General features: G+C 30.0%; 3 protein-coding genes across 3 annotated transcripts; 2 read left to right on the top strand and 1 right to left on the bottom strand.

Moving 5' to 3' along the window:
• Nucleotides 1–836: 836 nt before the first annotated feature.
• LOC107475969 (gamma-tubulin complex component 4 homolog) lies at nt 837–6,467 on the top strand. Its single transcript, XM_052257008.1, is given in 15 exon segments — nt 837–1,014; nt 1,112–1,248; nt 1,588–1,691; nt 1,871–1,991; nt 2,221–2,487; nt 2,706–2,786; nt 2,877–2,960; nt 3,165–3,251; nt 3,370–3,425; nt 3,505–3,687; nt 4,159–4,384; nt 4,825–4,913; nt 5,209–5,362; nt 5,634–5,756; nt 5,984–6,467. Coding segments are annotated over 14 exon segments (1,656 nt in total). The 5' UTR covers nt 837–1,014; nt 1,112–1,236; the 3' UTR covers nt 6,053–6,467.
• A 548-nt stretch (nt 6,468–7,015) lies between these two features.
• Nucleotides 7,016–7,631, bottom strand: LOC107476075 (O-methyltransferase 1, chloroplastic-like). Its single transcript, XM_016095822.3, has 3 exons — nt 7,586–7,631; nt 7,334–7,462; nt 7,016–7,240 (listed from the first exon to the last, which is right to left on the bottom strand). Exons 1-3 carry the CDS (start codon nt 7,589–7,591, stop codon nt 7,016–7,018), a joined length of 360 nt encoding a protein of 119 aa, XP_015951308.1. The 5' UTR covers nt 7,592–7,631.
• Nucleotides 7,632–7,969: 338 nt separating this feature from the next.
• LOC110278077 (poly [ADP-ribose] polymerase 2-like) lies at nt 7,970–8,600 on the top strand. Its single transcript, XM_021136073.2, has 3 exons — nt 7,970–8,146; nt 8,242–8,347; nt 8,438–8,600. The coding sequence occupies exons 1-3, from the start codon at nt 8,088–8,090 to the stop codon at nt 8,534–8,536; spliced, it is 264 nt and encodes an 87-aa protein (XP_020991732.1). The 5' UTR covers nt 7,970–8,087; the 3' UTR covers nt 8,537–8,600.
• The last annotated feature ends 6,683 nt before the right edge of the window (nt 8,601–15,283 follow it).

Here is a 15,283-nt window from a genome sequence, read left to right as displayed (position 1 = left end):
TTGATACATTTAAAGATTAAAATTTTATACAATCGTATAATTATATTCGTCTTTTTAGATGATTATTTATGTAGTTAATAAAAATAATATTTATTTTTAATGATGTAACATTATATAATTAGATACATATGTAAAACTGTTTTATATTACAATATATCAAAATTAAATTTCTTTTCTTTTTTTTACCAAAGATAGGAGACTCGAACCCGTAACCTCTTAATTGAGTATGGGAAGTCTGTGTCATTTGAGCTATTACTCATTGTATTATTCATTGGCTTGAAAATTTGGAAAGATATGTGACTCAAACCTGCGACCTTTTAATTGAGCATGGGGAGTCTATGCCATTTGAACTCATTGGCGATGATTCAGAGCTTATTGCAGTAATAAAAACAGGAAGATTTATAATCTTATAAAAAAAGAATTTAATTATAATAACACTCAGTCATGTTGGATTATTGGCCAAAAAGTAAAAAAGAAAAGTTAATGGTAAACATAGCATTATCATAAATTTATACCTTAAAATAGTATATATAATAAAAATTTATAGAAAATATTTGTTTATAATTATTTCTTATAGCGAACGTATGTTTTAATTTCTTAAATAATTAAAAACAATTTTTGTAGAAGTTAATTTTATGATTTGTTTGGATGAGCTTTTAATTTTTTTAATGATTTTTTTAAAAAAAATTTTGAAAAATAAAAATAATTTTATATTAAATATTTTATGTTAATTTTTTTTGTTTATTAATTATGTTTAGATATAATAATATAAAAATATTTTTTATTTTTTCTAATACTTTTATTTTATCATTAAAAATTTGTTAAATACGAAAACCTTTGGGGAATGTTTCGGATGTGTCGAAAGTAGAAAAGCCTAGTGTTTATCGTAGGGCACTAGCCAATGGAATTGTTGAGGTTCTCTCGATTTATAGGTCAGCTGTTCTGCATATTGAACAGTTGTTGTTATCTGAAACCAAGCCAATCTTGGCTACGGTCACTCAAGGCCTTAACAAGGTGGATTTCGTTTCTTTTTCTTTTTTTTTTTTTTACCTCTTGTTGATGCAGGGTTTTCTTTTTTATGTTGACGTTGTTTTTTGGATGTGCTTTTCAGTTTTTTACCATCTTGCCACCTCTGTATGAGCTCATCCTAAAGATTGAGCGTGATGATATTCGAGGGGGTCAGCTCCTTAATCTTCTATATAAAAGATGCCACTGTGGAGTTCCTGAACTGCAGACATGCATGCAAAGGTATATGGTTCTTTTCTCACAATATTCTTGTTATTGGTAAGATGCATGCTATGTCATTTCCAGCTATATGATCTGTATAAAATTTGGGTTTGTACAAGTCAATAAATGTTTACATATTTAACTTTTAAATATGTTAGGTTTAGTAATTGGTATAGTATATAATGTAGACAAATCATTGGAGTGAAGGGAAAAATTATCGAAGGGTATTGTGTTGGGTTGGGTTGCATTTTAGTGATGTTTTATTTTATTATGGTTTTTGAAATGCTAAGCTCTTTGTATTGACTTTGATCTTGCTCCCTGCTAATTAGTTGACCATTTTGCGGTTATTGTTTTTCAAAGCTTAGGCTTCTTTGGCACGCACATCAGGTGATGTATAATCAACTTGCTTCATGGATGGTTTATGGAATTCTTCAAGACCAGCATGGAGAGTTTTTCATTAGGAGGTAAAGCAATATTTTAGCTAGTATACTGTTGATATCCATGTATATGTCTCTTCAATTCTTTTAAAACTTTGCAGTTGTTTGGATAACGTTGAAGATTTCTGATTTCTTAGTATCTGAGAGCTGATATTTTCAATTACTTTGCAAATTATATACTTGACCTTATTCATTCTACACTTTAGGCAAGAAGATAGAGAGGTAGAGAATAGCTCATCTAATTCAGACATCTCTGACAAGTTGGCACGCATGTCAACTAATGATGCATCTCTATCTGATTGGCACTTGGGCTTTCATCCTTATTGGGTAATTACTCTAATTCTAATTCCTGACATATGATGCAGTGTGTTTGTTTCAGATGAAAATTGTTCTAGTTGTTAATATATTGTGGAGTTAATTTGGCTTTTACTTTAAAGTGGCAGGATACAAAGGTTCATACAAATAAATTTCATAAATTTTCCAATACATGGACTTTATTTTTGAAACTCATGAGTTAATGAACTTTGCCAATTTATTTATACTTTTTGTTTTGCAGGATATGCTGCCAGAGTATATACCTATGCATGTTGCAGAATCAATTCTTTTTGCTGGTAAAGCTGTTAGGGTTCTACGGAATCCTAGTCCTTCCTTCCAGTCTGGGGATACTGTGAATCCTCAAATACCAAAAAGCTTTCAGAAAATACATGGATTAGCAGGACGTTTTCATTTTCAGAGGGAGCCCCTAATTAATTCAGGAATGGGAGACGATTTACTTCCACAAAATGAGTCGGATAAGATTGAAGCAATGCTCCTCGACCTAAAGGTTTTCGTCTCCTAACCTATCACTTAACTGTATTCTTTATACTAATTTTGTTATTTTATTTCCTTCTATTACACGTACGTTGGGTTGTTGGTGAACTTGTATAGTTCGGTTTACTTTGACAATGCTAACTGATTGATGGATTATGCCTTCTGATATGGATTCTCTTTCCCATTTTCCAACTAGGCTTAAGTTGCAAACTCATAGTTAGTTTTCCACAGGAATCATCTGAATTTCATAAAAGATCATTTGAATGTGCTGTGGACTCTATACAGGCTATTGCAGCCAGTCGTCTCTGGCAGGTGCTTAACATCATATTTCAGTTCATATGTTCATTAGTATTTGGTGCATTTGCATTCTACACCATTCATGTTGATTCTCTCTGTCCACAGCTTGTGGTTGTACGAGCTGACTTGAATGGTCACTTGAAGGCCCTGAAAGACTATTTTCTTTTGGCAAAAGGAGATTTCTTCCAGGTAAAGTATGAAAAGTTATCTATACTACTAACATTTTTCTGCTGACTTGTGTTCATTCTTATTTTTTATTGATCTTTTTTATTTTTTCTATGAGGATCTTTTGTCCTCCTTGCCTTTTGTAATAACCTTTTCTAATTACTAATATTTTGTCTTTTATGAAAAAAATACTGACATCTTTTATACATGCATCATTTTCTGTGCTAGTGTTTCCTCGAGGAAAGTCGCCAGCTAATGCGTTTGCCACCTCGGCAATCAACTGCTGAAGCTGATCTTATGGTGCCATTTCAGCTGGTCAGTTAAATTTTGCTTATGATCTTTACTTCTTAACGCGGTTCATCCTTTAACTATTTAAGCTTGTTCATGTTTTAACTACATCAATGAAAGCTGATTCCAATTCCTTGAAATGCAGGCTGCGTTAAAAACTATTGGTGAAGAAGATAAATATTTCTCTAAAGTATTCTTGCGGTAAGGTTCTGCCTTCATTTTTAGTTCTTCTGTTTAAGTTAGCTTGGAGCTGTTATGAAATGTGCTTTCCCTCTTCTAGGATGCCATCTTATGGAATCACAGTTAGACCTTCCCCATTAGATGTATCAAGGGCAAATACTTCAGCAGATGGAAGCTCTGGTGCTTCTTCAGAAATGTCACTTGATGGTTGGGATGGTCTTGCCCTTGAGTATTCTGTTGATTGGCCTTTGCATTTGTTCTTTACTCAAGAAGTCCTCTCTAAGTAAGGTTTTACTCCTATAATATTGATGTTAATGGTGGATTCTTTCCTTTTCCTGTCCTGCTTAGATATACTCGATGTGATTGAATTCCCTTCTGAAATGATAAATTTAGAAATTGTTATGGCCTCATAGATGCAAACAGTGTCATCAAGGCATATAGAAGATGTTGAATACCTTAAAGGGACCATTGGTTTAGGAGAGACATCTTTTGTAGAGGATATATCTTGTGAGAGATCATTGGTTATTAATTATGAATAAATCTTGACTATGGTCTTATTTTTAGTTTAAATGATCAAGATTAATGGGTTCTTAAAATAAAATTAAAAAAGTCAAATGACTTTGTCTGTTAATTTTGACCATCTATGTGAGACTCAATAATCCTGCTCTCGTATTAGGACACTAATGTGACATTACATGGTTTAATAAAACATGATATTTTTCAATAGGTCACTAAATTTTGGCACAATTAACAGATATCTTAGAGTTTTCCAATACTTACTGCGGCTCAAACGAACACAAATGGAGTTAGAGAAACTGTGGGCATCTGTAATGCATCAATATCACCGTGATTTTGCCAAACGCAAAAAGGATTGAGCTAAGAGCCCAATGGCACAGCAGAAATCTCAGCGATCTCGACCAATGTGGCGTGTTGGAGAACATATGGCATTCTTGATCAGAAATCTCCAATTTTATATTCAGGTTGTTCTACATGACTTAATATTTATGCTAAAAATTTTAGATGACTGCGATAATCATTGTTAGAAGTTGTTGTGTGATCTATTACACTAGTTCAGTGCTGTTGTGCTAATTACATACTCGTGCACTTAATAACTTACTTAAAATGCTTCATATGAGCAGAAATGAAACAAATGGTGATCAACAGATCTTGTACAATTTATGTTCTTTTCATTTCTGCATATTTCATTTTTGCGAATATTTGTACAATACATTTACAAATTTTGATGCCATTTCAAATTTTATGGTTTTTCTACTGCTTGGGTTAGCATGAGTGATTTTTAAATGTAAATGTAAATTACTAGTTGTGGGCAGATACTTCTGTTGTATTGATAAAGAAGGCGGAGTGCTGGAAAAAAAAAAAAATCTATTTCATGTTTTATAACCTCTGCTTTCCTTTGCAGGTGGATGTAATAGAGTCTCAATGGAATATCTTACAAACACATATCCAAGACTCTCATGACTTCACGGAACTTGTGGGGTTTCATGAAGAGTAATAATTCCTCAATTGCATGCTTTAAATTTTTTACATCTTATAGGTTGACGTAAATATGTATTATTGCCAAACTATTTAACGTGCAAATTTATTATGGTAATAAATGTATTCATTCAAATTAAATATGGCTTGTTGTTGACAATCAAATAACCAAGTATTACCAAATTTACAGCTTTGTTAGCTCGTTAAGGTTGCTATTTTTATTCCTTATGGGATATCCCCCCCTTATTTTTTTTTTCCTAAATATTGCTTATTACAGCATCCTTAATACATTATGCTATGTCTCCAACAGGTATCTATTAGCCTTAATTTCGCAAACGTTCTTGGACATTGGTTCTGTGTCAAGGATACTGGATAGCATCATGAAGCTCTGCCTACAATTCTGCTGGAATCTTGAAAACCAAGATCATTGTTCAAATACTGTGGAACTGGAACACATAGCTGAGGTAATTGTGCATCACTGATCTTGTCAAATAACTCAACAATGAGTATAGCCATTATTCTCTCATACAGGTTATATATTGATTAGAGGTATGTCTGAAAATTTTTAGGTAAGGAAGAAATTAATAGATAATAACAACTAAGCCGTTTACCACTCTAGTTGAGATTGGTTATATGGATCATACACTGTCCTAAACCAGTCTCATTTAACTCAACCTTTTATTATTAAATCATTGTCTTCAATTTATATTCTTACGTTTGCTTTAATTTCTATAGGAATTCAACAAGAAATCAAATTCCTTGTACACTATACTGCGCAGCAGCAGGCTTGCTGGGAGTCAGCGGGCTCCATTCTTCAGATGTTTTCTCTTGCGGTTAAATCTGAATTCCTTCTTCGAGGTAAATCAGTCATATAGATACTTGGTGTATATCTAGTTTCCTTTTCTATTCTCTGTTTTTTATTTCTTGTTTTCAGTCTTTAATACAGAAGTGCTTCCTTGTTTTAATCTGTTTTTATGTTTCTAAGATTATGTGAAAGAAATAACAAAAACAAGAAAATCATGTCTTTCTGACTTAATTGTTTAGATCATTTTTCTTAATCGAGCTCTTGTTTTGTCCCTTAACAGGCAACTGCAAGGGGAGTTCTGAATGTTGTCAGACCACGGCTGTCGCTTCCTGTTTTGAATCAACAGTAAAGTTCTTCTGCTGTTTTTATAGGGGGTATTGACATGTGACCTTCGGTTGAGTACACTCGCATTATTCATCCGCTGCACCTTGATTCGAGGATGAGTTTTGGACTGTTGAGTGTTGACAATCAAGTTGCTATCTGCTGGCCATTTCCATTTGACCATCTTGCAACTGCCCTTTTGAAATTCCACTTCATTACTAACTCATTGATTTATTTTACTGTAAATACAATTCAGTTTGGTGGTTTCATGCGTGTGGTAGCTGGTAGGTGGATATTTTGTTGTCTTAGTAGTGTGAGAGCTATGAGCAGTGATTGGTGTATATAGTGTCACTTTTCTTTTTTTAACTTATTTTAAGGTTTATTGAAGTTTCTGTTATTTTTCACTAGAGATACTTTATTAACAACTTTATTCTCACTCTTAATGTTCTGTGAGCGTCTAAATTTTCATGGAAATTGCCATTTTTCATTTGCCTAGCCAAGGATCACATTAAATCAAATTGACTCTTTTTACAAGTTTGCATAATGAAGGTTATTCACTGAGCAAACTGGCACTTGATAGTTGACAATTTGAATATGCTCAATCAAATTATAGACTTACAATTACGCATGCAAACTTCCAACACTAGAGAAATATATCTAATTACTTCTATAACTCTTCAAAGCCTTCTTCATCCCCTCCATCTCTTGGCAAGATATCAAAAACATATGAAAAAAAGTGGGTAATAATAATAATAGATAAGATTTTTGTTTTTTTAATTTCTTAAAAATATTTTACTTAATTTTCAAGTTTTGCCGAATAATCAAAGTTGCTGACATGACATCATTAGAGGAGAAAACATGGCTTAAACTCAATGTAAAAGATGTCTTAAACTCAATGTAAAAGATGTTGGTATCAACTTTTATATAATAAAAATAAATAGATAAATAAATGTTATTTAACAGAAATCTTAAGAGAAGTTAGTGTATAATTTTACCAAGAAGGAGTGAGGCCAAGGAAAGACAAATTTGTAGTGAAGAGAAGATGTCTCACCTGATCATCTGAAAGTCGCAGTTGTTCAGCAACAAACAGCTTGTTACTGTAATGTGCTGAAGCAAATTCTTCTTTTGAACTTTCAGAAACTCCTTTATGATTAATCATTTCGACACGAAAGCCGTTGCTCATGAATAGTTTATCCAGCCATTGCTTTGTGTTGGACTGTCCATGGCATCATCAGAAAAGAGCTTGTTTACTTAGAAAATTTGGTACATTCATAACTCAATGCATCTTGAAAATTAACAGAAAACTAACCTTGATTTCTGTTTCTGCATCAGATAAAAATGTAGGCAACTCTCCCAGAAAAAAGCTTCCCTCCATGGCCAAACTGCTTAACATTGACAAAACTTCTTCAAAATTTGCCAATGTCATCATAGGAAACCCCTGCAGGAATAAACTCTTATGAGTAACATTATTTGCATTCCTCTTTTTTCTTTCTTCCATGATTTGCCAACTTTGTTTGGAGTTCAATTGTCATTAATGTGGTAGAATTATAAACATAATCACCTGCATAGCCCATATACTTGGCCTACTACCAATATATCCTCTAAGTTGCAAACTTAGCTTTATGTCAGATGATTCCAAAGGAATATGATAGAATAAGCTACCTTTGGGAACCTTAGCCCCAAAGTAATTTAAGAATTTATGTATTAGTTTATTATAGCACTACCTTTGGTATCTTTTATAATATAATTGGTTAATTTATTGTGGGAAATTATGAAATTGATATTGAATTGATTAAATAGATGCTATTCTTTATGATTAGTACAAATGCGGTTATATGAATAGATGTTTTTCTCTATATTATTACAAACTAAGTTTAGTATTGATATGGACAAATTTATAAAAAACTTAAAAGCTTGTATGTCATTCACTTACTATAATACTAGTTTAGTTTCTCCTTTTATATAGATTTGTTTTTTTTGTGCATTCTGTCATTACTCATACTGATATTCATCTTCATGAGAGTGTGATTTTTTTTACTGTACTCTAGGTTGCACTTTGTGACATGGCTGAACTTCTAACAGCAAAGTATGATGCTGATAAGTTGCCTGAAGGAAAACTTACGTCTGTTTCTCCAATTCCTCAATTGTTAATATTTAAGTATTTTAAGTGGCCAAGTGGAGTTTTCTAACTGAAATGTTTGCAATCTCATGCTGCAGAACAAAAGGAGTAGGAGGAACATCACCAGATTTTTCTGAAGCCCAGGCACTTGAGGACGGGGTCGTTGTTCCCCTAGGAAATCCCAAGAAAAATCCAAGCTTTAAGGTAGGCTAAGATTTTAAATTTCAACAGCAGATTTCTTCATTATTATACTTTGATTTTTTACATTTATTCTGTTATCACTTTGCATTGCAGGGTTCTCTTTTGTACAATGAGTACATTGTTTATAATGTGGAACAAATTAAGATGCGCTATGTTGTTCATGTAAATTTCAACTTTAAGCCAAGACACTAATGGTAAAAAATGTATGAACTTATATATATCTTTACTGAGAGAAAGGTTTGCACTTTTTCTGCTATTTTTAAGAAAAATGTTTAAACAAGGGTAAAAAAAATGTTATGCCCTCATTGAATTAGACCTTGGTTTACCATTATAAACTACACACATTAGTGAGTGGTTTATAACTGACAATACACAATAGAGTGAGTCACAAGGAAGAAATAGAAATCAGGAGATCTACTGAGATAGAATTAATAGAAGCAAGAAGTGTCAACTATATCTAAAACACTCACTCCTTGGTTTTTTTGCATGGTTTTTTGTGAACTCTAATGCCTGAAAAGGAAACTCTGGGTGGTGCACGCCAATGACTGTGTATATCCCCATATAAAACATGCATAGTTTTCATTTTGTTCACTTTTGTGCTTCATTTAAACACACACATCAATTGCTGTAGAATTTCAGCTGCTTGGGAGCATGATTGAGTTTTAAAAGCCTTTGAATCGTAGGGTGGTGCCTGACCAAATAAAGCATTTTCATTTTTCAACATACCCAACCCAAGTGCATGGTGCACACGCCAATATTAAAGACCCTTAGATTTCATAATGACCTCATCCAGAATCTATGTTCTTATCCCACAAGATAGTGGCATGGCCAACGTTCTTACAAGCCCCATAACTGCTCTAATATATGTATAATACATGGAACTAGACCTACTAACACCATATTGGTAGAGTGGTGTTTATTTCTTTCGACTGATCTCATGTTCCTCTCTTGGATGATGTTTAGTGAGTGTTTTTTAGAATAAAAATGGACATTTTGCTTTTCATTTTATTCTTTTTTTCCTCGAAACAGGTTTGTGTCTCTTAAAATCTCTGTATTTGGGGACTTATACAAATGTTATGAAGAAGTTGTAATTCTTCAATATGGATTAGATTGAATTCTTAATAATAAAGCTAGATTATTATGGGTTGGTCGAGTGACCAGTTCATCCTTCCGTTTAAATAAGTGTTGGGGGTTCGAATCTTGCATTGTGGATGTAGCAACTCATTGGCCAGTGACAGACCCTTAAATTTATTGTTCAAATCCACGACAGATTAGTTTTTGGCTTGTCAGGATGGGAACACTATGTGCAACCAAAAAAAAAAGCTAGATTATTAGTTGCAAAGTAAAACCCCAAGAAAGAGAGATATCACCCTTCTCCTTCAAAGTAGACCTTACGGTTCTTTAATGCATTGATACATGAGTGCTTGTGAAAATTTAGTAGGAATAGAGTGTGACATGTTTCATGGTTTTTCCTTTGTGCATAATTGAATTGGCATGGTAGAACAGCAAAGTAGGGGTTGTGGTAGTAATGATGGGGTTGCTGCTTGTGTATGTAGAAAAACTAAACTAGGATTTAAACCATTGCTGCACGGCACACCTTCGTAGCATGCTATTCATCAAACTTTGCAATGTTTCATTACTCCCTCCTCACCACTTCTTCTTAGGGAATTCTTTGTTGTGAAACTAGCTTCCTTCTTTGCCCCTAGCTTTGTATCCTTTTTGATGCGATAAAAGTTGGAAGTAGCAGTATAATCGGGTCGGGATTGGATCAGTTTTGAGTGAATTTGAGATTCGAATAGATTAAATTTGTTCAGTTTGGATTGAATTGTATTAGTGTATTTTTTGTGATTGGACCGAACCCATCTAAACCAATTAGTTTTGGGATGGATTGTTTCGAGTAATCAGGGATCCGATTAAAATTAAATTTGTGAGAAAATTGAAAAAAAAAGGGAAAAATGGAAAAAAATTTTTATGTAACACTTGAAAATAAAAATAAAAAGAGAAATGGTGGGCTCAGGTGAAATTAAGATTAGTAAAAGTTATATATTATATATTTTATTTTTTAAATAATATATTAGGTTATTGGCGAGTCGATTCGAATTCTGTGACTACAAATCTAATACATGAACCAATTAAGACCGGTTATAATATGATTTTATCCGTTATCTGATGGGTAAAATGCCTAACATAATTGGGTAATAGAATTATCTGTATTTGTCTACACCTTTAGTTGAAAGTGGTTTTTGCATTAAAAAAAACTAAGAGTTAATAATCAAGTTAATCTCTAATTAATGAGGTATTCTTTAAATTTGTCTTTAAAATATTTTTTTAATCAAATTAATTCTTTAAATATTAAAAATTAATTATATTTGTCTTCCAGTCACTCTATTAACAATTTCTATCAACAATTGATGATCTAAAATAGTAAAATGTTAGTTGACAACATACATAATAGCTAACATATCTGATTGAATGCTAATTAAATATATGTATGAATTTATCAATTGAGTCTCTTTTACCAATTACATAAAACCTATACTAAATTTGACTTAACAACTAAAATGATAAATTTTTATGAACATGGTCAACGTCCAATTGAATATGTCATATGTAATATATGCTATCAATTAGCATATTATATTATCAATAATTGACAAAATTTTTTAATGGAATAATTAAATAACAAATTAAAAAAATCTCAATTTTTTAAAGATTAATTTGACTATTAATCAAAAAAGTCAAAGTACTCATGAATCATAGGTTAGTATAAGTGTAATTATCCTTTTGACTATGCACTAATATAAGATAATCGCTAATTAATGTACATAAATAAACAATTTTTCATATTTTATCTAATAATAAATGATTCATAAGTAGATAATAATATAAGTCAAGTTAGTTCTTTTATTAATTTTTTTAATATATCACCACATGATATGTTAAAAATGTGATATGTGATAGACTTAACACATCAACAATTATAAAAAATATATTAGTAAAAATAATAAAAAAAACTAATTTAACCTAAATATGATCTTTAAAAATTAAATTATTATATATATATGTATTATTTTATTAATTTTAATATATATTTCATATGAGTAACTAATATGAAAAGTGAATTTAATATATAGAGTATGATTGTATACATATACAAGTACCATTCACACAAGTTAAAAAGCACATGAATAATGACGTAGGTATTTGAATTAGAAATGGATAGGGTTAGTGGCTGGGTTACTTATCTGGTTAGCCTTTGGATTTGATGTAGCTACAAGTCTAGAAGGTTGCAACATGGTGTTTATTATTATGTACGAAGTAGGAGGCAGGCGTGAAGTATATTGAGTGGTATTAATGTCAAGTCATTGAAATTCTTGCGCTGTTAAAAACTCACCAAAAACATTGGGAAGAAAAGGTAAAGGCCTATTACACATAGGGAATGATATCCACAACTTTCTCTAAAACTCACACATGCAAATGATGCAATAATACTTGAAAACTTTGCATGCCAACACGCAAAACCCAAACCTATCTGCACTCTTACATTATGAAATTTTCCCTTCCTTGTTGCTTCCACCATTCAATCCAATTCTTTTCAAACATTTCTATTTGATTGAATTTGTAGATATTTTTTTATGATTTATGAATAAAATTTTTTAATTTTTACTGTAAAATTGATTTGAACAAAGGAAAAGTCTAGGGCCAGCAACTTTATCAAATTCTAACCAGCATATAACCAACAAAAAAAAGTGAGTCATTGGATGAAATCTCACACTAATCTCACATCATTAAATGCCTCATTGATGACTATTTGATGGTTATAAATCCCCAAAATTGCTGGCCTCTAACATTCCTCTTGAACAAATATAAGTTAACATGAGATAAAAAATTTGTCTTTAAATTATTTTTATTACCATAAATGATTATGAAAAATTATTTTTATTAAAATTTATTATTTAAAATTGTTTTATATTTTACTATTGTATTATTTTTTAAATCAAAATAATATGATTAGGGACGAATTTATGCATTAGAATTTCAAAAATTATTTAGTAGTTCTTAATAATAATGGTTAGTTGTTCCTACTCCATAAGTAATTTTGATTCCACTCTAGTAAATTATTATCAAAATTATTTTATTAACTTTAACTCTAGTAATATATAAAATTATTATGTTAAATTAATTTAAAATTAAAGATGATGATTTTTTAACTTATTTTAATATTAAATTTTAAACAAAAATATTTTATTGAATCGACAATGAAAAGATTTTTTTAGTTTTTTTTAAAATATAAAATCCAAAAGACTAAAATTTTAAATTATTTGTTATTATTTTATTATTTTAATTTGCTAGTTAGATAATTTAAAGACTAATAATATTTTATAATGACATAGTAAAATTGTAAAAATTATTGTCATGAATACAATTGTCATGTTATGAATACTTTGTTTTCGCTGTTAAAATTTTTTAGATTTATCCGTTACTGAATATAACTAATGTTATTATTTGTTAAAATTTACCAACATATTTTATCTATTCTTAAATTGGAGTAGCTATATTTGTACCTAAAAATAATTTTATATTTTTTTTTAGTTTAAACACTTAATAAATCTGCTAAAGATAAGAAAATGCATAATTAAATATACAATATCTTATCACAACAATGATAAATTTATTAGTTTAAAATAATTTATAATATTTTTTATTAAAAGATAAATAATAAAAAATTTACTAAAAAATAAAATACAATTTATACTTATTATTATTATGTACGTATAAATACTATTGTATATAATTAATTTGATTGATTAGTTATAATTTAATGTGGTACGGTCAAACAAAATATTAAAATATCCTATGCTCCAAAGTTTTGGACCTAGCTATAAATAATGAGTCATTCCCTCGGCTAAGTTCAACTTCAACATCTAAATTCACTTTGTCTCATCAAATTCTCAAGGCTTCTGGAGTGTCTTCTTCTTCATTGAGTGAATAGTTCTTGTTGGAGAAGCAGGTCACGTGCAAAATTTTTTTTATTTTTATAGTCGACACTGTTTTTTGTACGTGTTCTTTTTCTCCAACACGGGTTTTTCACTCTTTTATTCTACTATCATATTATCGTTTAGATACAGTATTGAGTTTGAATAATGGCGCTTCATGAAATATAAAATCGGTTTGTTCTTCCTTTTATATTTGTGTTTGTTCATAGATAGCATTCATACATACCATGATATATTTCAAAAGAGAAGCAATTTTCATATATGAGATTTAGAATCATGTTACATGTAACTCGCTTGATTTCATTAGATGTGTTACAATGACTTTAAGTTTTTATCCACTTCAAACCATAATTTTGAAGAGAGAAAATTAGAATCCTAACATGCTAAAAGATGAAATGAATTTGTATATTATTATATCAATTTATTGATGACTACTCCACGGATAATATATAGTTTAATTTCATAACATTCTAAGCATGGTTATTAATGTATGAGTGTTTGTGGTTTGAAAATTATAGACCCAATGTCAGCTTAGTGCATGTAAGTCAGCCATTGGTAGTTATATATTGATTTAGTAATATTCTTTTGGAGTGTAATACAGGTTAATGCTGCAAATGAACAAGGCCTATGTATGTATAGATTGTAATAATGTAATTGAAAATGATGAAATGTACAGTAAATGTTTTCACCTTATTTTCTCCCATGGGAGGTTCTAGACTATACTATATACTATTTAGTATATACCGAAACATTATGACAAATTAGGGTAAGCAACTATGAAATTTATATTAGATGGAATAATTTTCACAAATACTTGTTGATGCTAGTTTAACTATATAACTATTTCACACTTTAAAAAAGTCTAAGAAGCTAGTATTTTTATTAAAATTTAGTCAGTACTTAGTTAGTAAAAAAAATGATGAGTAATTTTCTATTATTAGATGAAATCTAACACCATTAAAAACATTATTAATGACTAATTAATGGCTAAAAATCACAAAATCTACTACCCTAACACTCCTCAAAATCGAATTAACCCAATTGATAATAAACATTTTTTATAAATTTAATTCTCATTACTATTTTAATTTGAGAGGCATTTTAATGGATAATATACAAATATTTAAAGTGTTTGGACTTTGGAGACATATCTCAATCCAAAGTAATATTATCATCAATTTTAAAACTTTTTAATCTCTTCATTATATATATGTATTGTTTGCAGATGTTTGAACTAATATAAAAGTTGTAAAATTACTAAATGAGTTAAAGCAACTTGTATTGGATACTAGTTTTTTGGTATAAAAAAAATATTTTGCAATTGCCTATACTTCAATTTTCTAAATAATTATTACAGATGATTCAAAGCTTATTGCAGCAATGGAGACCGGAAGACTTGTAATTTTACAAAAAAGAATTTAATTATAATAACACTCAGTTATGTTGGATTATTGGCCAAAACATAAAAAGAAAAGTTAATGGTAAACATGACGTTATCATAAATTTATACCTTAAAATAGTTTATATCATAAAAAGTTATATCAAATATTTGTTTATAATTATCTCTGATATACCATAATAAGTAATATATTCAACTAAATATTTAGATTTTTATATGCAATAGACCGATGAAAGACTTAACTTGGCAACAAGAGCGAATTCCATTAAAACAATAGTATTTATTTTTCAAGAAAAGAAAAAAAACTTCAAATTCAAATTATCATCATTTTTTAAAACTAGAGAAAATTAATGTTAAACAAATTATAAAATTAAATCAAAACTGAATTTTTGTAGAGACTAAAACTAAAATTCACATTTAAAAGGATTCAAAACTTATTTAGCGAGGGCATTTGATTAATATAAATTCTTTGTAACAATATTAATTAAAATATTTTGTATATAAATTCTTGCAGGACAGTTTAAACCGGCTGTCGGATTGGTC

The sequence above is a fragment of the Arachis duranensis genome, chromosome 2 (assembly GCF_000817695.3).
Source record: "Arachis duranensis cultivar V14167 chromosome 2, aradu.V14167.gnm2.J7QH, whole genome shotgun sequence".
Taxonomy (NCBI): Eukaryota; Viridiplantae; Streptophyta; class Magnoliopsida; order Fabales; family Fabaceae; genus Arachis; species Arachis duranensis.
This window is presented reverse-complemented; position numbering and strand designations above follow the sequence as displayed.